General features: G+C 40.0%; 2 protein-coding genes across 3 annotated transcripts in view; one reads left to right on the forward strand and one right to left on the reverse strand.

Annotated features, from left to right (window-relative positions):
* Positions 1-668: 668 nt before the first annotated feature.
* LOC124883231 lies at positions 669-1,791 on the reverse strand. The gene is made up of 2 exons (XM_047390228.1): positions 772-1,791; positions 669-733 (listed from the first exon to the last, which is right to left on the reverse strand). The coding sequence occupies exon 1, from the start codon at positions 1,688-1,690 to the stop codon at positions 773-775; it is 918 nt and encodes a 305-aa protein (XP_047246184.1). The 5' UTR covers positions 1,691-1,791; the 3' UTR covers positions 669-733; position 772.
* Positions 1,792-19,411: 17,620 nt separating this feature from the next.
* Positions 19,412-23,153, forward strand: part of ptn (pleiotrophin) — an 87,060-nt gene continuing 83,318 nt past the window's right edge. The window contains exon 1 of one of the 2 annotated variants that reach the window (XM_047390374.1): positions 19,412-19,679. The gene's annotated coding sequence lies outside the window, so the exon portion shown is untranslated. The remainder of the gene's footprint in view (positions 19,680-23,153) is intronic. The other variant, XM_047390373.1, reaches the window with a different exon arrangement.

Raw genomic sequence — 23,153 nt, forward strand, 5'->3', positions numbered from 1 at the left:
GTGCGTTGCATGCTCTCAAGACTGCAAAAACTTACTAAAACTGGGCAAAAAACGGTTATTTCCACTCAAAGCAAATTAACATAATGGCCAAGCAAACAGAGCGGAGTGGAGAATGTCCATAGTGTGGAAAAAACTGCTCCATCAGACTGGAGTATTGGCTCATGATCAGAAAGAAAACCAAAAATAAAAAGAATACTAGAGAGCTCTAGCAGGTTCTCTAGGGGAGTTAAATAAAATGTTTCAAAAATGCACTGGTCTCCAAATTAGTTCAGTGGTCGTCTGAAGTAGCTGTATTCAAGAGTAATAAGCTTCACAGCCGTTACTGGACCTGTACAGGCCGTCAGCCGACACCGCTATTCTTATTACCCGTTAAATACATTCACTTTCTTACAATATCCCAGGGGTATCCTAGGTGACCACTCGGTGCCTCAAATGGAGTACTGTGGTCATCTCAAGTTGAAGTATTCATGAGCAATAAGCTTACAGCCGTTACTGGACCTGTACAGGCCGTCAGCCGACACCGTTGTTCTTATTACCCTTTAAATACATCAACTGGATTTCCAGTATCCAAGCGAATCATTGAGGACATTTGATTCTGATTATTTGTTCTCACTTTGGTGTTTTTAAGCGGAAGACGACGAACGAACTTTGGTGTTTTTGCCCAAGACGGAGTACCATTAAAAATGACAGGACTATTGTCCTAGTGTAATTTGTTTCCCAGCCCTCCTCTCAACTTTCCAGTTAAACAGTGTTCAAAAATAATGTTCAGAAGTCATGGTGAAGATGCAGCTGAAAATGAAGCCAAAATACAATATACAGGGTTGTGGTAACTGTAATAAGTCTGCAACACACCTGACTGAACACAATATTCTGGCTGAGATATGTAAATGTGGTCAATGAGAGTCTGCCTTTCCGTTGTTGGATCCGAGATGAGTTGAGTAAATCCTTTGCTTCCAAACAACTCCTTGATTGCTTTTTTCCCCGGAGAGAGGAGGTCCTCGTTGAAGTCTCCCAATACCACAACTGGCTGAATATCCATTGAATTCAGGCCATCCAAAAGATTTTGCATGTTTTTCAAAAACATAGCTAGATCATAACTTGGTGGCCTGTAAACCGTGGCAATGAGGGCTGTGATCGGAGCATCCACTTTCACAACGTTGTATTCAAGATCGGTAACATTGTGAAAGTATCTCCGCTCCTGGGGTTGTAGAAGACTCCTGCAGTAAGTGCCTACTCCTCCCCCCTCTTTGGTAGACATGTCCACTCGGTTGGAATAAGAAACATGTCTGTTACGTGAAAAGAAACAATAACCCTCCATTTGGCCACAAGCTGGAGCAGAAGATCCAAATAAATGAGTCTCGGTAAGGCATAAAATATCTGCCAATCTGAGTTCATGATGGTGTTTCATGTCCTCAGAATGAGAGATGAGACCTTCGACGTTGTGATGAATAATTGTTAAAGTTGCACTTTGATGACGTGATTGAAAATTCAAGAGCGGTCTGGCGTTTGAGAACGATGCTGTTCTCATTGAATCCATAGCTGCTCTGATATTTTCATCGGCGTAGATCTTATTCTCATCCAAATCAATGATTTTAAGTCCTTCCAGAGAAGTTGTGCGACTGAGGGCGACGTATGCCATTCCGTGTTCAAAAACTCTCTTCAAAGAAACAACTGCAGACTTCATGGTCATCCCTTGTACTTTGTGTGCTGTACATCCAAATGCCAACTTGATTGGAAACTGATGTCGAACAACTCCTTTTATGCTGGTTTGTTCCTCAAATCTCTCGGCTGTGGGACTATCCAGTTTCAGTCCTATTAACTTCACGGTTCTGTTTCCATCTATATTCCTGGTGATGATATCTGCAATAGTGCCAAAGGTTCCATTGACAAGACCATCCTCTACGTCCAGGTTTCTTATGATCATGACTCTGATTCCCAATCCGACCGGTAGATTGTCAGGCAAATGTCGTTTCTTGGCTTTGACGCAGCTACCTAGATTTGTCATGTTTCCTGTTTTTGTATCCCTCTTGTAGTCCTCTGCCTGAACATCAACTATTACTGTTGATAAAGAAGCCACAACTGCTGCATTGTGAGCGTCCACCTCTTTGTTTGTCGCAAAAACATGCAGCACGTCCATTGGACACTCTTTGGGGTCGGTAATAGTTTGCGTTAAGAGAGATCTGTCGTCGTCGCTGAGTAAATCTGCTTTCCCTTTAACTCTAATCCGGTTCAAGAGCTCCGCAAATGCTCTGTCGTCTTTGTCGCATGATTTCCGTCAGACTCACCATGTGGAAATTTTCGTTCCAGATATCAAGGACGCCAGCCTCAGTGACACAAAGAGGTTTTGCTCCTCCCACTGGTGGCAGCTGGTAGAAATCTCCCACAGCCAAAACAGAAATCCCTCCAAATGGTCTTGTGTTTCCCTTGATTTGTTGAAATCTCCAGTGGACATATGAAAACAAGTCTTTGGAAATCATGGAGATTTCATCAATGATTAAGATTTCTACATTGGAAAGAACGGCTCTCACTTCATCCAGTGTATTTCCAAGTCCTTTGTATGGTGGCTTTAAGCTTTTGGGTAGCTTCAAAACTGAATATAAAGTCTTGCCTGAGATGTTGTAAGCTGCAGTTCCAGTAAAAGCTGTGAGGAGTACCGTGGGCTGAGACATGTCACCAATATCGCGAAATCTGGGAAGCTGGCGCAAGAGCTTGGTTGCTTCCTGGTAAACACATTTGATAACATGAGACTTGCCGCAGCCCGCCCCTCCAGTCAAAAAATAAAAGAACAGGTCTGGATTTTGACCAGAGACACGTTGCAGACACCAATGGCGAATGGCGTAAAACATGGACGCTTGAGTCTCATTTAAACTACAGTACATTTGTCTAATAAAATCAGGGCTCAATTTGGGTATTTCGATTGCTGGCATGGCTCCACTGTTGACATCAACTTGGTATTCTGGGACAGGATCTTGTTCTTCATTTTCATCGATTGAGGGTCGCTCTGCTACGCATTCCAAACGGTCCAACTCAACTTCAGGAGCAAAAGTGTTCCAAGCATTGCGAACCGGTCCTTGCTTTGTCAGTTCTTCCATAATCTTGTCAATTTTCTTTCCTTCACCTTCGTATCTTTTGCGGTTCCACTCAACGTATTGTTTAACTTGCCACCTATCACAGAGTCCATTGTCGTATAAGGCTTTGTAAGTTGTGTGTTCCTCATTTTTCAGGTCCTCATCTCTTCTGTGTGGAAAGTACAACTTCAGAAGCCATCTGTAAAACGTTTCTGGTGTTTTCTTCTCTGAGAAACGGGTAAATCTGATAACTGCTGGTTTGCCCATTGTTCTCTTCTGGATGTATCCGGCATCATTTAGGAGGGGTATTGCATTTGGTCCTTCAATTTGTTTTCCATAAAGGACCCTGCATTCTGACACAAATTCCGCCAGGCACATGTGTTGAAATTCTAACGTTTCAGGTCTGTTGAGATATTTTTCAGGCAATCCTGTCATCCAAACATTCTCTTCATCTGGGGCCATGTTCATTAGTTTGCTCATGGGAAGGCTCATTTTCACACAGTCTTCATCAGTTTGGATAAAAATGACACTGCGTGATGACTTTTTAAGGGGTAGACTACATGTACGGGCTACTGACTCTTGAGCACTAACTTCTCTCTGTTTTAAATAGGCCTGCATGATCTTTTTCATCTCGTCCTGTTGGTTGACATCGGACTTCTTTAGATCCTCAACAACGGATTTGAGGAACTGCGCCATTTCATGCTCTGGCTTGGCTATGTAGGACATCATGTACTCAATACAGCTGTACTCATCAATCACATACTGAATGTCCATGTTAGCATTCCAAGCACGCAGGAGATCCGGGTTGTATCCATTCACCCAGCTGTCTTTGGGATCACGCTTCATCATCACTACCATTCCAGAAGTCAGAGCATCCATATAGTGGTTGTATTCTTCTTTGGTCATCTTACAAGCCTGGAGTAATTCTGACAAATCCTTGAAAGAAGATTTTTGATCCATGAGCAAATCCCTTATTGATTTCAGCTTCCTCTTTGCTTCTCTTTGTTGGTTTGAGATGATTATTGGCTTAGATTTTCTGGACTTCTTCTGGACATCCTTTGGTCTGGATTGCTTAGCTTTTTCATCACAATCATTTTCAAAGTCAAATAAGAGAGGGACTGTGATTCTGGTGCGGTCCATGGGTAGTTTGGGAAATCCAAATCTGCATTGCACATTTCCTTTCTTGCATGATTTGCAAGAATGAATGCTTTTTGCTGTGCATTTGAACCTCCGTTACAATTTTGTGGAGCTCAGGGTCTGTGGTTTCATCGGGCAACTGACAGCATATGTAACGGTCGATGAAATTGATGACTTGGTCACAACATGAGGGGTCATCCATCTCAGGTGCATCCTTAATCCATATCACAGAATGTATATGCGGGGAACCCCTTGCTTGAAATTCCACACGATAAAAGTAATCCTCAACTGGTCCGACGGGCTGCGCAGGGGACAAAATGAGATCTGTGAAGAGAGCATCCACCCTCTTGGAGAACATTCTCATCACAGTAACAGGGTTGCTCCTAAGAATGTCACACTTGGTGTTCCAGTCGAGCTCTGAAAAGTTGACTTGCTCTCCGTGTTGAGCTTTGATGGCCTCAATGACTTCCGGCCATCTCATTTCAGCAGCAGAGAAGGTACAAAAGAAGGTTGGCTTTCCCAGCTGCCTCACCATGGCGTGCAAATCGCGCAAACCTTTCTCCCAATAAGCTGGAGTTCCTCTTATGGGCTGCATAAAATGAGTGGCCTCTTTATTTTGAATGAGTTTTTCTAACTCTTCTTTGTCCTGTAGCATCTTGCTGGAAATGTTTTGTCCTTCTTTGCTCCTGGCTTTGCCTTTTCTTGACTGAATTGACATGCTGTTGTTGGCCATATGAGTCTCAGTAACAAACTGAGCAAAGAAAAGATAACTCTGGTCTTTGGCAAATCGAGTGTCTACAGAGAAAAGCCTGACATTGAAATACATACTTGGTGACAGTATAACTCGTCTGGCTTCGTCTAACGTGTTTTGGCCAGCGGGGAACTGCACAGGAAAAGCCTTGGCTTCCAGCCTTGGAACAGTAAAGAAGCCAACGGGTTTGTTTCCTTGGGCGGGAGCGACACTAAAAATTCCATCTCCATAGGAGAGCACTTCTTGTGCTATGTCAAGTGGCTGCATGCAAGTGTCCAAGATCAGACCCGGTCGAAGAGCCTGATGTTCTTCCCCTATGTGGTCAGGTTGGTCTGTGACTGCATCCTCTGCTTGGGTTTCTGATTCCTCAACAGGTTGGTCCTCCTGGAAATCCTCAAATGTTGCACTTTCATTTATATTTACATCCTTGTAATCCGGGTGGGTCTCTTTAAGCTTTCTCAGTGCAGCCAAAACATTTTCCATGTTTACTGTGTAAAAGTATTGGTATCCTTTGTATTTAATTTTCCTTTTCAGCTTAACCTGTAAAAGTTGTGCTTCTGTGCTGGGCCTGGGAAGACCGTTCACGATTGTTTCCATTTCTGAAGGTACACAAACAACAGCTCCATGAATTGCTCTCTGCTGTCCTTTGGGCAATGAAACAATCTAGGCAAAAGGCAGTATTTTTGCAATTAATTGCCTCTCAAGTACATTCAAAAACGAAAGCTCTGTGGGAATAGGTGCCAGGTCCAGGTGATTGGCAGCAGCGATTGATGGCATCTTTCCTCTGTTTACGTAGCTGTCACATGTGTAGCAGATCCTCTCCTGAGTCCACTCTTTGGGTACAGAACACGGGGCGGAGCATGCAGAGTCACACATGTGAACATACGTATCTGTCAGGCATTCGGCCTCCACACGAATGTTCTTGGTATATTTGCCTCTGTTACAATGCTTGACTTGACTCGGGAAAAGAGCTCTGTGACAAACCGTGCAGACATGTGTGGGTCCAAGTTGAATTTTCTCTTGAAATTTCAGAATTGCAGCTTTCATTTCGTTGCTGATCAGAGGCTGTGGAGTTCCTTGGAGAAAGCCTAAAGTCCTTCTGTATTTTCTCCTGATTCTCAGTGCACACTGCAGCATTGTATTTTGAGAAAGTGTATTCTTTGATAGCCTTAGTCTCTTGTTGACAGCACATTTTTTATTATGTTGCACCTGGAACTGTAACTTGCTGTACTTTTTCTTCATATACGTCCTCATAAATGTTTTTTGTCTGGCTGTGAAGTTGGGATCGTTGCTGTATCTTTGCTTCACATAGTTCTTCATAAATGGTTTGTGTCTGGCTGTGAAGTTGGGATCGTTGCTGTATCTCGCCTTTATATACTTCTTCATGAATGTTTTCTTTCTGGATGTGAAGTTGGGATCGTTGCTGTATCTTTCCTTCACATATTTCATTTGTCTCCTTCGGAAAGCAACATCGCGCTTGTATCTAGCAGTGAACTGGATCTTCCTCTCTACATGTTGAAGAAGATATGCTTGTTTCATTACCCGTAGTTTTTGTACCTTAAATGTAGGCGATGTATCATATTTTTCTTTCTCAGATGTTCTTTGTTTCATTTTTTTAACTACATCCTGTCCCAGCTGTGCTTTGACCCTGTCTTTTACTTTTTTCCTCCTGGCTTTCGGCATTTTGGACACATCTGGCACTGTTGGGACGGTTTTCTCTAATATGTTGCCAACTTCAACAAGCCAAGCTGGCATTTCCTCTTCATCCTCTTCATCAGAAGGGCTCTCTGATTTCTTAGCACCTGGGCTTGCTTGTGTGGATCCAGGTGAAATATTCAGATTGCTCAAGGCCGGAGGAGGGGCATCACCAATGTCGTCGCTGACAAACGATACGGGTACAAACTCATACGTGGCATAGGGGCCACGGTTCTCAAAGAGTTTGTACAGATGTTCAACCATGAGCGTTAGGTTGCTAAAGTTCATGACTACTGCAGTTCCGTTAGGATGGGGCAGGCCTGCTGAGTTTCTTGAGTGAGAATCAAAAACTCCAAACCTACCGTCTCTGTCCCGGAAAACTGCAATGCACTCTGGAGTCACCAAAAGAAAAGCATGGGTGACATTTTCAGTCAGATACTCTAGTTGTGAAGCAAGAGGCAATCCCATTTGCCGTGATCTTTGAGGGCTATCATTCTGACACAAAACATGACCAACTCTTACACCCGTTGTGTGTACAGAGTAGATGTTCCCGTCTGTCAGTACTTGTTGGGGCATCTCTTCAACTGTCAAGTGATTATCAACAAATCTACCATCCAACATGAGCTGCTGTTTAATGCCAACATAAAGTGCATCTCCTTGCTCAAGTGCTCTGTCAAGTAACACTGTGTCATACTGCAACCCCTCACTGTGGTAAGCTAAAAATGTCAGAGCCATACAGGTACACTGGTGATTACGGAAAAATGCACCGTATCTGTAGTCAGCCTGGCAATGTGTAGCCCTCACAGTCAGGACAGGTGGACTGCTGGCGCAGGGTTCCAACGAAAAAGCCTGAATCATAATCAGAAAATTGCATAAATTTAGCATTTTTACATAATTATTTGGCTCATAAGTTAATGAATTAAAAATATACAACTGTATTAAACAAAAACTTTTATTATCCTGTTAACAGGTCAAACAAAGTTTAGTTTCCAGGGTGTAGATATTCAAAATATTTGACATTACAACAGTAGATTATTCACGAATGTTACCTGGCAGCTGTCATCCCTCCAGAGTTACGAGAGAGGACTCGGCGGGGACGTCAACCTCCAACGTGGGGGCGGCTCTCCTGGGCTGGCGACGGGCTGGCCTGGTCCTCTCAGTCGGAGCTCCCTCCACCTGAAATCAAGAGGAGCTTTAAATTTGGTGGAAAGTACAGAAGATGCACACAACTCTATATCTTGAGGTCTCTGATTTAGGCTCTGTTGCAAATATATTTTAAATAATTTAAGACAACTTACATCCACTACTATTCAACTATTGAAACTACTTTAAAACACAGAAAACAGTTTGAAATTCTTTCTGTACCAGAAACGAGGCAAGTGTCTCACAACACCGGCTTCAGTAGTTTTTGGTGATTTTGGTGCTGCCATTTAAAAGGTTAATAAAGTTTAGTTTCTAGTATTTACATATTTAAAATATTTGACATTACAACTGTCATTACAGTTGTCAGTTATTGCTGGGTTGAATGTGATCAGCCATGGCAGTTCTGGCCTAAGGTCATGCTCAGAGTCACTCTCTGTCAGAGGAAACTTAACTTCACTGACAGCTGTGTTCTGTTGCTTTGGTAATGAATGAGCTGTGTGATTGACTGCTTAGGACTTCAATCTCCATGTCTGCCCCTTTGATTCGACAGGATTTACTCAAAACAGTAGTCCGAACAGATCCATTGCAATTGAAAGCAATACAGGCTATTGTAAAAATTTTGTAAGCATGAGAGAGGCCAGTCTTTTGTCTTCTTCTTTTGTCTTTTGTACAATCACTAGTAATTATTAAAGATTCAGGCTTTTATTTTGAAAGTTTCAGTAAGCCTTATTTTAAAAGGGCCAACATAGTCCCATTTCCAACACTTGATGAGCCTTAAAAATAGTGTATAGTTTAAAACATAAGACTTTTATTTTGTAGATCATGTTTTGTCTTATTTTGAAAGTCCAGCATGGTTGTCCCTTCAGGTCTGGGTTAGTTCCATTAGTTAAATAGAACCCGCTTGCTATTTAAAAATCATTTTCTATGCTCTTTTCAGCTCACAAAATCCATAGTAACTATGGGGGGTTGAGGCTTTTATTTTGAAAGTTTCAGTAAGCCCGTTTCAAAGGACCAGCATAGTCCCATTCCCATCAATGGGGGAGATCCAACAGTAGTGTGAAGCCCACTCCTGCAATCATCTATTGTTTAAAGGCTTTTATTTTGTAGAGCATGTTATGTCTTATTTTGAAAATCAAGCATGGTTGTCCTTTCAGGTCTGGGTTATTTCTATTAGTTATATAGAACATGCTTGCTATTCTAAAACCATTCTGTATGTTATTATAAGCTTTAAATAATCATTAGTAAGCATGGAGGGTTGATGAAAGAAATTGCCCTTTAGGGTCAATCACTGTTGTCTGGATGTTGGAACAGCAGTACATGCTGTTTAAGTTCCCCACAGAACATGGCCGCCATGTAGTTGCCTCCTATGAAGATGGTCAAAGGGTTAGGGGTCGGGTCAGGTTTAAGCCATAGAAATGAATGAAAATCAATGAAAGTCAATGCAAAGTCCTCAGAAAGATAGTAATCCATGCATGTGTGTGTGTGGGTGTGTGTGTGTGTGTGTGTGGGTGTGTGTCTCAGTGTGAGACACAGAGAGGCAGAAAGAAAGACAGAATCACATCCAGACATATACAGTAGGAGATACACAGAGCTATAAATAGAACAGTGAGGAATGAATCAGCCAATCAGCAAAGAGCGTCAGTGTAACGTGACACCTGCTGTTTCTCACTCACGCAGCACCTCACTCTGTGTCTCCCCTGGTCTAGGCTTTATAACATGGAGGCGCATGCTCCCGAACAACTGGCCATAACTCTGAAACCGTAGGGGCGATCGATGTCATTCTTGGACCGTTTTTATCAGAACGGACAGGGGAACATCAATATTCATCCTTTATTAGTGAAAATATAATAATAAAGACACAACACTGGGTGAAAAGAGAGGGAAAATGGCAAAAAAGACAAAAACGCCTGAACATGCTCCCGAACAAAGTCTAATATCTTGGAAACCGTACATGGTATTTGAATAATTGTTAAACTGTGGGCGAAAGCCATCCCTCGTCCCCAATCGTGGAGATTTTCATAGCTCTATGTCATTTACAGTATAAAATAGTAGGATGGAAATACATGGTGTCACTCATGGATTACTGGTCAAACTGTCATTGAAAATACATGGGAGAAGGCCTACAGAAATCTGCTGACTCTTGGCGATAGAGGGGTGTTTGACAGAAAACTATGAGACTTGGAACAATTTTGAAGTTATTGTGTGAAAGCAGAGGCCCGGCCCTACAATTTGACCGAAAATTGTGACTTTAGAGCGAAATCTGTGGCCGTGAGTGCCAGTTAAAAATCATTTTTTCTTGAAAAAATCCCCTTTGTACACTAGTTAAACTGCCATCTGCAGAGTGCGATTTTCTTGCAAACTTTGTGTCGCTTGGAGTGTAATTTTAGAGAAACCGTAGCAGTTATCAACAAACCGTTTTCACTTCCGAAAAGCCGGCGGATTTTTCTACAAACTGAAAGTCAAACTGTGTTTCTAGGCGAAAGTATGGCGAATTTTGAGGATTCCTCCGCCCCTGACTTCATTCATTCCTATGGGATTTTGGGGGGGGTGGTTTTTTGTTAATTACGTCGCCACGGTAACTCGAAACGCCAATAAAAGTAATAGCACACCTCCCGGGACCGAGCCGGACGTTTTGATGTATATATTGTGGGGTTGCGCGCTGCGGTTCGGGCCGCATTAACGGAGATATGTTTTGACCAGGTGAATAGTAATGCACTGCTCTCCTATGCATTGCATGGCAGGCCCCAATAAAGAGTCCAGTTTAGAGGTGAATAGTAATAGGTGCCTCCATGCAATGCATAGGAGGCATTGAATGCCTCCTATGCATTGCTATGGCTGGCCCCAATAAAATCCTGATAAAATCACCCAATATATCAAGAATACATTTGTGGACCTCATAAATCTGCTTCATCTTTGAGATCAATTCACAGATGCATTAAGGTACAATGCTTATCTGTTCAGTTATAGTATAAACACCATTACAATTATCTTACGGTCCTAATGTTTAGGATGGAGACATTTTCTTTGTCTTGGAGAGGAACGTATTTTTGTGTAAAATGTGCGCATCAACCGCAGAACAAAACCACAGTCTTTAAGATGCTAGCTGAAGGGGGTAAGAGAGTGTTGTTTTCCCCAATGAAACCAATCCTGTGTTGACATGGGCTGAAAGCCCACTCAGCTAAAAAAAGCCACTAGCCAAAGAACAACATGAAATGACAGATTACAGTTGCATTCAGGAAAAAAAAGACCTTATTCTTTGGAGACATGATCTGTAATCTAAATAAACTAGCATTGAGGTTTTTAACCAAATTGAGCATTTTTACATTTGAAAGGAAAAGATGGATTCTTGCAAGCCAGAAAACACCACCACAGCTGTGAAGTACAGCGCAGTGCAGAGGTTGCAGCATCATGTTGGGGGGGTGTTTTGCTGCAGGAGGGACTTGTGGACTTTGCAAAATAGATGAGAAAAAAACAATATATGGAACATTGAGATAACCTTTTAAGATCACCAGACAAAATTGGAAGCTCTCTTTAAAATTAACATGTGATAAACGTAAATAAAAAAACGAGCTAAACCTGTTTTATTAAGCTAGTATACGACTCACCTATGATTCAAATGCCAGTTATGGCACTGCAGACGTTCAGTATGTGTGTATCAGTTTCTATTTTGTTCTGCACTTTGAAGCCTTGCATAGTACTTTCTTTGAGGCAAACTATCCATACATTTGCTGCTCTATTTGTTGTTTGTGTAAAATGTTCTTACGGTGAATGAATCCCACTGAAGTATGATATTATAAGAGGTGCCAATATGATGTGTTTGATTGTCTTTCATTGGAAGATTTTTTGATTCTGAACCACGTTGGTTTTCTCTTTCTCTTGAAGTCATAAATTCAATCTTCATTTCCTCCCAGACATGCTGCACAAATTGAATACTTGTTTTTTTCTCAAGAAAAAAAAAAGGTGTAGAAAAATTACTTTTCTGCCAGTTCCTGGCACTCTCGTCTGTGCGTTGTGTTAGGGAACGATGGGATGAAGAGGGAAAGCCATTGGAATCTGTGGCTGGAATGTGGTGAGTGACTTTGACAGGCTGATTTCATTCTGTTTCATCAGACTCTCACCAAAGAGAAGCCCAGTCACTGCCATTCCTGTTATTGGACTGCCGGTGGACATGTACTGGATGAAAGGTATTACTGAAGCCTAACAGAAGCTTCATCCACAGCTCTGTTCAGACTCATAATGACAGCAGCCAGTTAAGGGTAAGCAAAAGTGAGGCAGGTTCGACATTATATAAATATTGCTTCTATATTCTCCTGATAAAATGGTGCCAAGAACCTGCATTAACTAAGATAATTAACCCTGTGAATTGTGATAAAAGTCAATTCAAGTCTTTGCATAATAGCGGGCTTGAGAGAGTAAGTTGCTTGGTTTTGAGTTTCACCGTGAAAACAACATACCTGCTACAACCGCATACACTACATTTACGTTTGTGGTTGTAATTTAAGTGTGAAAAAGTTAAAGGGGTATGAATACAAAACAGTGGTTCCAATTTGTTGTAAAATATCACTTGAGAAGCTCTGTGGAGATGGTGGTGAAGCAGTTGTAGGTAAGGCTGAGTGGGATTTCAAAATCTATTATGTATGAGTTGATAGGATGAGTGTAGGTTTATCAGCAGGAGTTTATGAGTCATACTAATTACTGACCATCTCTGGGGTTGATGCTGTAATCCCCAACAGTGCATATGTGGAGCTGCACTGTTTAGTACAGAAGCAGATTTATCCCAACATTTTTACAGTTCAGCTTCATAATTTACATCCAATTAAGGTCTTTTGTAATGAGTCTAGAGATAGAAGTAAACAATTGTGTATTTTGCAGTTGAAAAGCAAGTAACTGCCGTTTATTTATTTATTTCTGGAAGCTCTGAAACGTCTTGTTTTTTGATACCATTTCGCCCTCAGTGTCTTATTGTCAAAAATCAGTAGTTTACTCCAGGGTTCTACTTTCATTTCACATTTAATTAAAGGACCTTCTTGGTCAGTTGCACCTTCTTACTCACCATTTCTATGCTCCTGCCATTTTGTCCAGTAAATGTAGACTTTTTTCCACTTTGCACTTTATTTTGCCCTCTTCCAAAAGTACATTCTATTTCTGAAGAACTGAAGAAAAGAAATGTTCACGGAGTGTGACTCATGGCTTTTTTTAACTTTAGGTTTAAAAAAAAACTATGAATGAGTGGAAGCCTCTTGAAATTTGCACTGTCAACTTTCACCCCAATCCTCTTGGTTCTTTATTTATATTATTGTGAAAAAGCCACAAAACTACATGGAAGAAATTTGGATTTTTAGACTTTAAAAAGAAAGTTAATCTACTTCCATGAGACAGAAAATCAAACACAAACATGCAAGAGAAACAAACTGATTAAAGAGAGGCTGAAAAATCTATCTGTGACAATCCCCATTTGCTGAAGGTTATGTGATGAGGTTGTGATTTAGATTTCACTCTCTTTAGTGGAAGGGCTCAGTCAGATCTTTTTGTTGAGAACATTTTAAAGCAAAGTTGAGATGTGGTTAAAAATGAAATACCTTTAGTATCTGATGGAAATAGTGGAGATAGTTAAATTTAAATATTTCTGCTAGTGTATACATATATGATATTGTCAGAGCCTTAGAATGTACTCACTTGCAGAAAAAGCTACAGTTCTCTATGGGAAGAAACTTATGCCATCAGAAACTGAATTTGAATTTTTTTGCAGCAATTTTTAGAGATAGATTTGCAGCAATTCCTCATACTGAGCATGCATGTAGCGACATTGGAGAGGAAAAACTCCCTTTTAACAGGAAGAAACCTCCAGCAGAACCAGTCTTAGTGTGAGCGGCCATCTGCCACGACCGACTGGGGGTTTACACAACTACATTCTCGTCTAGAATTCAAATTCAGTTTCTGATGGCACAAGTTTCTTCCCATAGTTCTCTTCACAATTATTAGCATCCTTGATAAAATGAGGACTAAAGACTTGGTGATCCACCAGATACCACACTTTGCTGTACTTTCAATGGTTACTTTGACAGCAGATCTGTGCAAGTTTAGGTAAGTACCTGTTTTTTGGAAGCTGTTTCTTAAATAACAAGCAACACTCAATCTTTTTTGGTTTGTCACGCTACTCCACAAAGTAGTGCTTAATTGTGAGTAGAAGGAAGAGGGTACTTGGTTTACAAAAATATTTCACAGATACAGATCTTAAATGTGTGGAATGCATTTGTACTCAACCCTCACGAGTCAATATTTTGTGGAACTATTTTTGCTGGAATTACAGCTGCAAGTCTTTTAAGATGTGTATCTTCCAGCTTTGCACATCTAGAGAATGAAATTGTTGCCCATTTTTTGCAAAATAACTCAAGATCAGTCAGATTAGATAGAGATTCTCCACAGATTGTCAATTGGATTTATGTCTGAACTTTGACTGGGTCAATTTAACACGCATCCCTGTCACCCTGCTCAGTGGCACACCTCTAACCCATGCAGTGTGAAGTCATTTTCTTTGCATCAAACTAAGTATTTTTCTCTATTTAGCTCCCTCCATCTTCCTGTCAACTGTGTCAAGCTTCTCTGTCCTTTATGAAAAAGGCATACCCACAGCATAATTCTACAGTCACCATGTTTTACTCTGGAAATATTGTGATTAGGAGGTTGTGCAGTGTTTGCATATGTTGTGACTATGAATCTGAAAATATTATTTAATATTTAATATTAATAATTTAATATTTTATCAAATAATATTTTGGCCTGTTAAGGGTTGTCCTGTGAATACCAGCCCAGTAAGGCGGTGGTATTAGGACAAAATAGAAAGGTGTGAGACGAGCTCTGACATTATTGAACAGCATAAACTCTGCACACATGGAATTAATTCACACAATTTCTTAAAATACAAGAATTTTTAAACAAAAATAAGTCAACTCAAAGTCAAACATATTTCAATCAACAAACTCTTTACTATGCTAAAACAATCCAACTAACTACCAAGCAGAATTAAAGAATAACGAAGACTAATGGGTTATGTACAATATAAACAAGTTGATTAAAGATGGTTGAAAATCATGACCAAAAGAGTGATGCAACATTACCATGCAATGTTTATGTTTGAGAACCAAGGATTATCTTGAAGAATCTGGAAATGAAGTCAAGTTAGTCTGGGAACCAACTTAGGCAATAATTGGCATACCTTTAATTCAATTCAATTCAATTCAGTTTATTTATATTGCGCCAATTCACAACACATGTTGTCTCAAGGCACTTCATAAAAGTCAGGTACATACATTCCAATTAATCCTAACAACAGTGCAGTCAGAGTCAACTTTTTATTCAAATTGGATAAAAAGTTTTTCTATCTAAGGAAACCCAGCAGATTGCATCCAGTCAGTGACTTGCAGCATTCACTCCTCCCGGATGAGCATGTAGAGACAGTGGACAGTCACTGGTGTTGACTTTGCAGCAATCCCTCATACTGAGCATGCATGTAGCGACAGCGGAGAGGAAAAATTCCCTTTTAACAGGAAGAAACCTCCAGCAGAACCAGAACCAGGCTCAGTGTGAGCGGCCATCTGCCACGACTGACTGGGGGTTTGAGAGAACAGAGCAGAGACACAAAGAGAACAAAGAAGCACTGATCCAGGAGTACTTTCTATGGGAAGGAAAAGTAAATGTTAATGGATGTAGCTCCTTTAGTCGTTTCACCTAGAAAGAAAGAACAGATAAACTCTGAGCCAGTTTTCAAGGTTAGAGTCTGAAAGAGAGCACATAGAGTTAGTCACGGTAAAAGCTCAGTCAATTTCCATGTCTACGAGAGAGAAAGGGTTGAACACTAAAAGACAGGGCTAAGTGGATCATCGGTAGAGGGTGAGCATTAAGTTGTTGCCAGCAGAAGCTCGGACAATTCCCCTCTCCAGAAAGGTGTCACAGGCAGACACAGAGTCAGACCAGGTGTAGCTTCTAGGAAGAGAAAAGAGAGAGAACAAGGTTAAAAGCTGCAATAACATCAAACAATGCAAAATTGGAGAGTAGAGTGCGAATGTAGCAAAGAGGGTGAAAGTGGTCATTATGTCCTCCAGCAGCCTAAGCCTATAGCAGCATAACTACAGAGATAGTTTCAGTTCAGATTATTTAGTTAAGCGGCGCTTATTTACAACAATGTCGTCTCAAGGCACCTCACAAAGGGTCCCACTGATGGTCATTGTTATACTAAAAACCACAAGGATTGGGATACCTCCCTCTGTCAGACTGATTATATACATTGGAAAAGAGAAGGGGTCATACAGGTAGCAAAAATGGAGGGTGTGTTTGCACCTCAACCATAACTGAGCCGGTTTAGGTTAAACCTGACTCCCCCTTACTCCAACCAACAGGGAGGGAAGAAGACGGAGGTAAAAAATAAGGAAGATAGCTCAGGATAAACTAAGCCACTCTAACTATAAGCTTTATCAAAAAGGGAAGTTTTAAGCCTAGCCTTAAAAGTAGACAGGGTGTCTGCCTCACGGACTAAAACTGGGAGCTGGTTCCACAGGAGAGGAGCCTGATAACTAAAGGATCTGCCTCCCATTCTACTTCTAGGGACTCTAGGAACCACCAGTAAACCTGCAATCTGAGAACAAAGTGCTCTGTTAGGAACATATGGACCAATCAGATCTCTGATGTATGATGGAGCTAGATCATTAAGGGCTTTATATGTGAGGAGGAGAATTTTAAATTCTATTCTGGATTTAACAGGGAGCCAATGAAGGGAAGCTAAAATAGGAGAAATATGATCTCTCTTTTTAATTTTCATCAGAACTCTTGCTGCAGCATTTTGAATCAGCTGAAGGCTTTTAACTGCATTTTGTGGACATCCTGATAGTAAAGAATTACAATAGTCCAGCCTTGAAGTAACAAATGCATGGACTAGTTTTTCAGCGTCACTCCTAGATAGGATATTTCTAATTTTGGCAATGTTCCGGACAACCCTTCACAATGCAAGATCAGATAAAATATTATTTTAATAAAATAATATTTTAAGAATGATTTTCTGAATATGACCAACCTTCTGGATGACTAATTCTCAATGGTGTCTCATTATATGCCTTTATTTATTAAAATAATATTCAAAGAAATATTATTAAGGAAGTGGTAAAATATTTAAGGAAATATTTTGGAAAAGAGCCAAATCTTTCTGGGGAAATGGGCTTAATGGTGTTTACTTAATTATCACGTTTAGCAAAATAATGTTTAGGGAACTATTATTTACTGGATTGAAAGCTAACAACCTTTCTGGGTAAATATTCTTTAGCAACAAGCACGTGTTCTAAGCTGTTAGCAGTTAAATCTAACAAAAGAAGCTGATAACTTAGCACCAGAATCAAACACACACCTTTAAAATACTGTCAATAAAAGGGTTAAAATGCATAAGCGCGGACGACGCGTTATGATCAATCTTCTGTGTTTAAAATCACCATTTAAATAAAGTTTGTCTTAACTTTAAAAACACACAAAGAACACTAAAAACGGAGCACGTGTGCTGCAGATAGCCTGCTAGCACTAAGATAGGCACAACTGTTAGGCGTCCCAATAATTGCTGCATTGGATTTCTAAAATATTATTTCCCAATTTCAGAATTTTCCTCACTTAATAAATATACATGTTTTTATTGTTAGCTAAGTTAGTTAAGAGGAATGCATCTCTCATTTTTGAGTCAGAGTTTAGAAAACATTTGAACAAATTCTGATAGTGATTAATATTTACATTGTGAGCAGCTTTGAATAGCTCCTAAGAACAATTTTAGTCAGTAATGATTTTTCTCTCTCCTTAAGAGATGTGTTTTATGACTCTCAGAGGCATTCTAATCCAGTAGAGAATTAAAGCACTCAATCAATATCCCAAGGATAGTGAGACAGCCTTATCATGCCATATACAAGGCCATTCATCTTTGTGTGGACTTGAAAGAGTTTATAAAGGCAACCTGACATCAGTATACAGGGTTTTGTGGACAGAGCTAATGGCACATTTTATTGATTATGTGTGGTGTAATCTGTCCATCAGCGCTTTCAAGGCTTTAGCGAAAAGCCCTATAGGTTCATTTTCAACCATCTGCCATTCCCAGCACCCTGAGAGCATCCTGTTTTTATTGGCATACTCCTTTTTAAAATAATCTTTCAGAAGGAATAGGAGAAGATTACGGCAGGAAAAAAATGTAAAGATAGCAACTTTAGATACATTCATGAGTAGCTCACAGTAAGAGATTCAATGAATTAATAGAACTTATCTTATTTAGCTGAAACATCAAAAAGCTGCTAGCTCCATATCTCATCTAATGCTTTGCAGTCTGTAGGCAAAATTCATTGAGTCTTGCCAGCAGACGCTGTATCAGTGACCCAAGTTGTCTTCTCTGTAAACTGCTTGCTTATTCTTTTCCACCCTGGGGCTGGAGCCAGTTTAAACAGTCAACACATGAGAGGCGAGGTTCACCATCAACAAGGGGTGTAATGGGAAAGTGGGACAGGATTTTGCAACATTAAAAAAGCCACAGTATTTAGTGAAGTTGCTGTCCAAAGTTTGTGTAGTGAAATGAGTTTAAACTAATATTATGGAATATAAAGATGTGTTCTTCAAGTTAAACTCTATGTATCTTCTGTATGTTTACTCTCTTATTTTGAAGTTCAAAACAAAGTATTTCTTGAGCTGCTGCCTGATGTTAACAGAGATGACTTATAAAGACTGCTTTTTAGAAGGTTGACAAGTATTGAAGAAGCCAGCATGGAGTCTTTCAGTGTTTATCATGTGCCTTACCCAGGATGGTGAAACCTCAGTGGCTTCTGCCACCAAGTCTTGCTTGCTTTGAGAGTTTATGACCTCCTGATATAACATATTTAAGTGTTCAAATCGCATTTATGTAAATAGTGTAATTTTATATATTTATGACTGATTTCTACAGTATTATGTGTAAGACCAAAAATGTTTTACAACAGGTCCAAAAGTCAAGTGTTAAAAAAATTTACTATTTAATTTACAATTTTAATCACATTTTATCACTATTTTAGAGGTTTTGGATAGTCATAAATATGTCATGTCAGGAAAACACATTGGTTTGTTATTTATTCACTGTAAGAGACCATGTGTAAAATTATACATTAGTAAGATGTATTTTAAGTAAAACTATACAAAAATAATATATTTAACATGACAAAGTAGTTCTGTTTAGTGCTGACAGTCCATATAAAACCTTGAAAAACAAACCAAGAGTCTTGCTGTTTTTTTCAGTTTTGGTCAATATTCTATTGATTGGTTTCCACCCAATTTCCCATGGATCAACACAATATTTTATGTAACTGTTTGGTTTGACTCAATAGGCTCATGCAGCATTTTGTTGTGTTTGCTCACTCCTGAATATCTGCCCTCTCTGTTGGCATTTGGATCAGTGTCCCTCATTGTCTCACTTTTCCTTTTGTTTATCTGTGTGTGTCTCTCCTCCACCAGCTCCTTCTTCCTGGTCCCCATGGATCCCCCTGTGCACTTTTTTTTTTCTCTTGCTGTCTCTCACACTCTCATCCTGGACCTCACATCTTCTCTCCGGTGTCTCGGTGAGTGCCAGGCAGGGTGTCCCTGGAGTGACCTTGGGGGGTAATGAGCTCTTGATCACAAGTCAGGAAACTCAGAATTTAACACCCCACCCCATTACCCTCCCCTCAGCCCATGCAGTCCTAACAGAAAAGAAAGAAACAGCCTACAGAGCCATCGAGTGCTCAGCCCACAAAGAGAAATAGTATTGGAGAGACAGGACAGCAGGGCAGAGGTGTAGATAAAAAGAGACTTGAGAAACCATTGTTTTAAACCCTGACATACAACTACCAGACCTCCAGAGCAAAGTAAGTGGATTCTATTTTTATCTTAGATGCACACATACTGACAGATTGTTTCTATAGGAATGATGGGCTGGTTAGATAGTCACTTGATCAGCCCCAGAAGCAGAAAAGTTCTATGTGCAACAGTGTGTGCAAGTCTTGGGTTTTGCAAATAGTTTAAAGGCTTTCAGTCTGTATCTTGAGGTGCAAACTTTTGAATTTTCAATGTTGCAACTGTGTCCTCATTTATTTAAAGGCTTGCAAAAAGAGAACTTTTGCAAAATTTATACAAGTGAAGTCTTATTTGTTTTGCATTTGTGGATCTGTACTCATATTTTGCCTTTTGGTTAACTATGTGGACATGCTACTAATTGGTTTTTGCTGTTTGTCCATGTCAAGCATAATTTTTCCCTTAAAGCTGTTGATACAAGATAATAAACATATGAAAATATAAAAGATTATTAAGCTTGAATGCTAAAGAATTATGGTTGCAGATAGAAAATGGCTTGTAGACAATTGGGTAAACAACTGGAAAGAGCTAATAATCTGACAGCCATGGGCTAAGGAGTGTTGTGTTAAATCATTAACAGGCCCGTTTTTTTCAGTGATTAGACTTCAAACATCCATATGTTTATTATTGCTATCAGCCAAAAAACGTGAAAACCCAATTAAGTCGGCTTTTGCATGTAAGCCGGTAGATGTAGACCACTTTTATTTTCCCAGGATATTTGTAATTTGGGTCAGGCCTGACTAGAATGACAAACCCTTCTCTTCTGAATTGCATCAGCGCCATGTGATCCAGCAGACCTTCTGCTGGTGTTGCCATGGCGTTATTCAGTGCCCTGTAAAGCAACCCAAGTCAGACTGAACGGGGTTCCTCTCCGTCTTATGAGCATTCCTTCAATGGACAAAAGCTTTCTCCAGTTCATTCTTGCTTAAAATGAAGTGTTCACTTCATTTCTTTAGAATCAACACATGGTGTGGTCCTAATGAAAGGGCAGGGACAGATTAAACATGAAGTGGAGATGAGCTTGAGAAACCCCCTTTGGTCTGCAGGAAGTTGGAGCACAATGTGGATTAAACTGGATGACAACCAGCAGGGTCAACCTCATAAAACTGCTTTATTACAAAGTGGGTCCTGGTATTTTTTCCTCCAGGATGGTCTCTCAAAGGCCTTAAGGTGACATTTTACATAGTCTTGCCTTTTCTCTTGTTTAAAGCTTGCCCCACATACTTTACCATGCAATCTTGTCTATGTGTCACTGTTTTGTAAGCACAAAGCCAGTTCATTTCCTTCTGTATTCTCAAAACCTCTTTGATGAGACTGTTCTCCATGGAGGAGCTGGAGCAATAAGGCATAGAATTGCGCTGCTAGGGGCCAGAAAAGTCCACTCCAGGGGGGAGGGAGGCACTGTGAAAGGAGCCAGTTCTTGTCTATAGGGCATAAGTAAGTGAAAAAGAGAGAGGAAGAAGGGTAGGGGGGCTTCATATATGCACAAAGGTCCTCACATTGAGGGCTGGTTTATTTTTTTTTGGGTAAACACTGACCCTTCACATGTGAGATGAACAGAATAGGCCTTGATGGGGTCTGGAGGGCCTCCACAGAAAAGGAGGATGGGATAAAGCGAAATGGAAGAAAGAAGGAGGAGAGGAACTCCAAAGCAGAGGCCTGTCAATGAACCATCCATCTAACATCCAGTTTCCAAAGACATCCTGCAGAAATGACAGAAAAGCTGAGCTTCAAAAGGCAAGCTGCGTAAAGAATATTTGCCAATATAAGTCAATTGTTACGTTATTTATGTCCCTTTGGCTAAATAGCAAGTTCTCCAATTGTTGAAGGATAAATAAATAAAAAAACAACCATGTTTAGGCACCCATGTTTACCTTAGTTTTATTACAAAGGCATTTTGAATATTTATTTATGATTACATTGTTTGTAAAAGACCTTTAAACTACACAAGTGGAGATGTAAGGTCATTAAAGGACATATGTTACAACTCTTAACAATTACATCAAAAGCAAGCTGCTGATTCATTACTATCAAGTGTAAAACAAAGAGTGTCTTGAACCACAAATGTTGTGTGGTGCTGGTCTTCCATTGTTGGAAGATGTTTGTTGAGAAGGCTCCAAATGTCTTTTTTTTTTCGATGAAAATTTCAACGAGTTATGTTTTTCTGAAGTGCAGGTATTGAAGGTTGTCCATGCCATCTTTTAGCTTTTTGCCTTTTTTTTTTTCTTTTTTTTTTACGTGTCCAAAATGTTCACTTTTGCCACCCTTTATTACATTGTTGGATTTTTCTGCTGCTTGAATATCGTTGGGTGAAGGTTTCAACTATTTGTGTACTGGCTATCCAGAAGTAATAGGAAAAACCCCAATTTAGCTGCAGTGGGGAATAAGCATAGAGGTATTCTGCTCCGTATGTGTAATCACCGTTCACCAGCTCAACCCCAGCTAACCCCTTTACCTCCACGTTGGTCTCTCTGGACTAGCTCGGGGGTGCTTTTTTTCCGTCATGTTTTCTTTCCTCTGTAATGAGTCAGCTCATTAGTGGCTCATTCTGCAGCCCCAGTCTCTGTACACATGCCCAAATCCAGACAAAGACTTCCCAGACCTCCCAATAAATGACTGAAAGAAGACAGAGGGCAAAGGTCTCATGGCTGGATGTAAGGTTCTGTGCCTACTGAGGAAGTGAACACATAGCTACAATTTAATATTTATTTGGATAGATTTGATTGTATTTTTCGGTGAGTCACATTAGGAGCAAACAAATTTAACTCACACTTATCATTTTTTATTCCAATAATGTCAAATAAAACCATTTTGTTTAAGCCTGTTGCATCTTACATCCACAGAAAGCTGACTCAGTGGCCACTGCAGTGGTGAAATTAGATACCAGAAGTAAGATGAACATGCTAGGTTTACTTTTAGTGGAATGACTGCTCTCTAAGAGGTTTTGTGACTTGTCTTTGAGAACAAGCTTGTAGACCCAATTCATGCGGCTCAAAACATAGTTGAGTGACATAGGCTTTCAGACAATAAATAACTTATATTCCTCTCAGATTATTATCTTATTCACCTGTTTTATTCCTTCCATCCAACATTTTGAGGGTGAGTTTTCTTTGGAATTTCTAATTTTTTGTCTCTATAAATCTGAAGGTGGAGGTAGTTTTGATGAGTCATGTGTGTCACATTTCCATATCTGCTTTGCCTCTTACACAGCTTTTAAAGGAGTGATTCCCCAGTACAGATTATATCTGCCAGTTACTGGCACTGGGATCTGGTACCAGTCAAAGCACACAAAACCTCATTCAACTACAGCTGACTGAAAACATATTAAAACTCTGTCAACACAGAGATTTTCCTGTAGGATCTGTCTGTAGCTGTTTGAGGTGAATTGGGAGTATTGACCCTATTGTTTTTATGTAAAGTACAATGAGATGACTTTTGCTTAAATTTGAGAATGTATAAAAAAAAATACATATATCGAATAATTTATT

This window comes from Girardinichthys multiradiatus, chromosome 17, assembly GCF_021462225.1.
Source record: "Girardinichthys multiradiatus isolate DD_20200921_A chromosome 17, DD_fGirMul_XY1, whole genome shotgun sequence".
Taxonomy (NCBI): Eukaryota; Metazoa; Chordata; class Actinopteri; order Cyprinodontiformes; family Goodeidae; genus Girardinichthys; species Girardinichthys multiradiatus.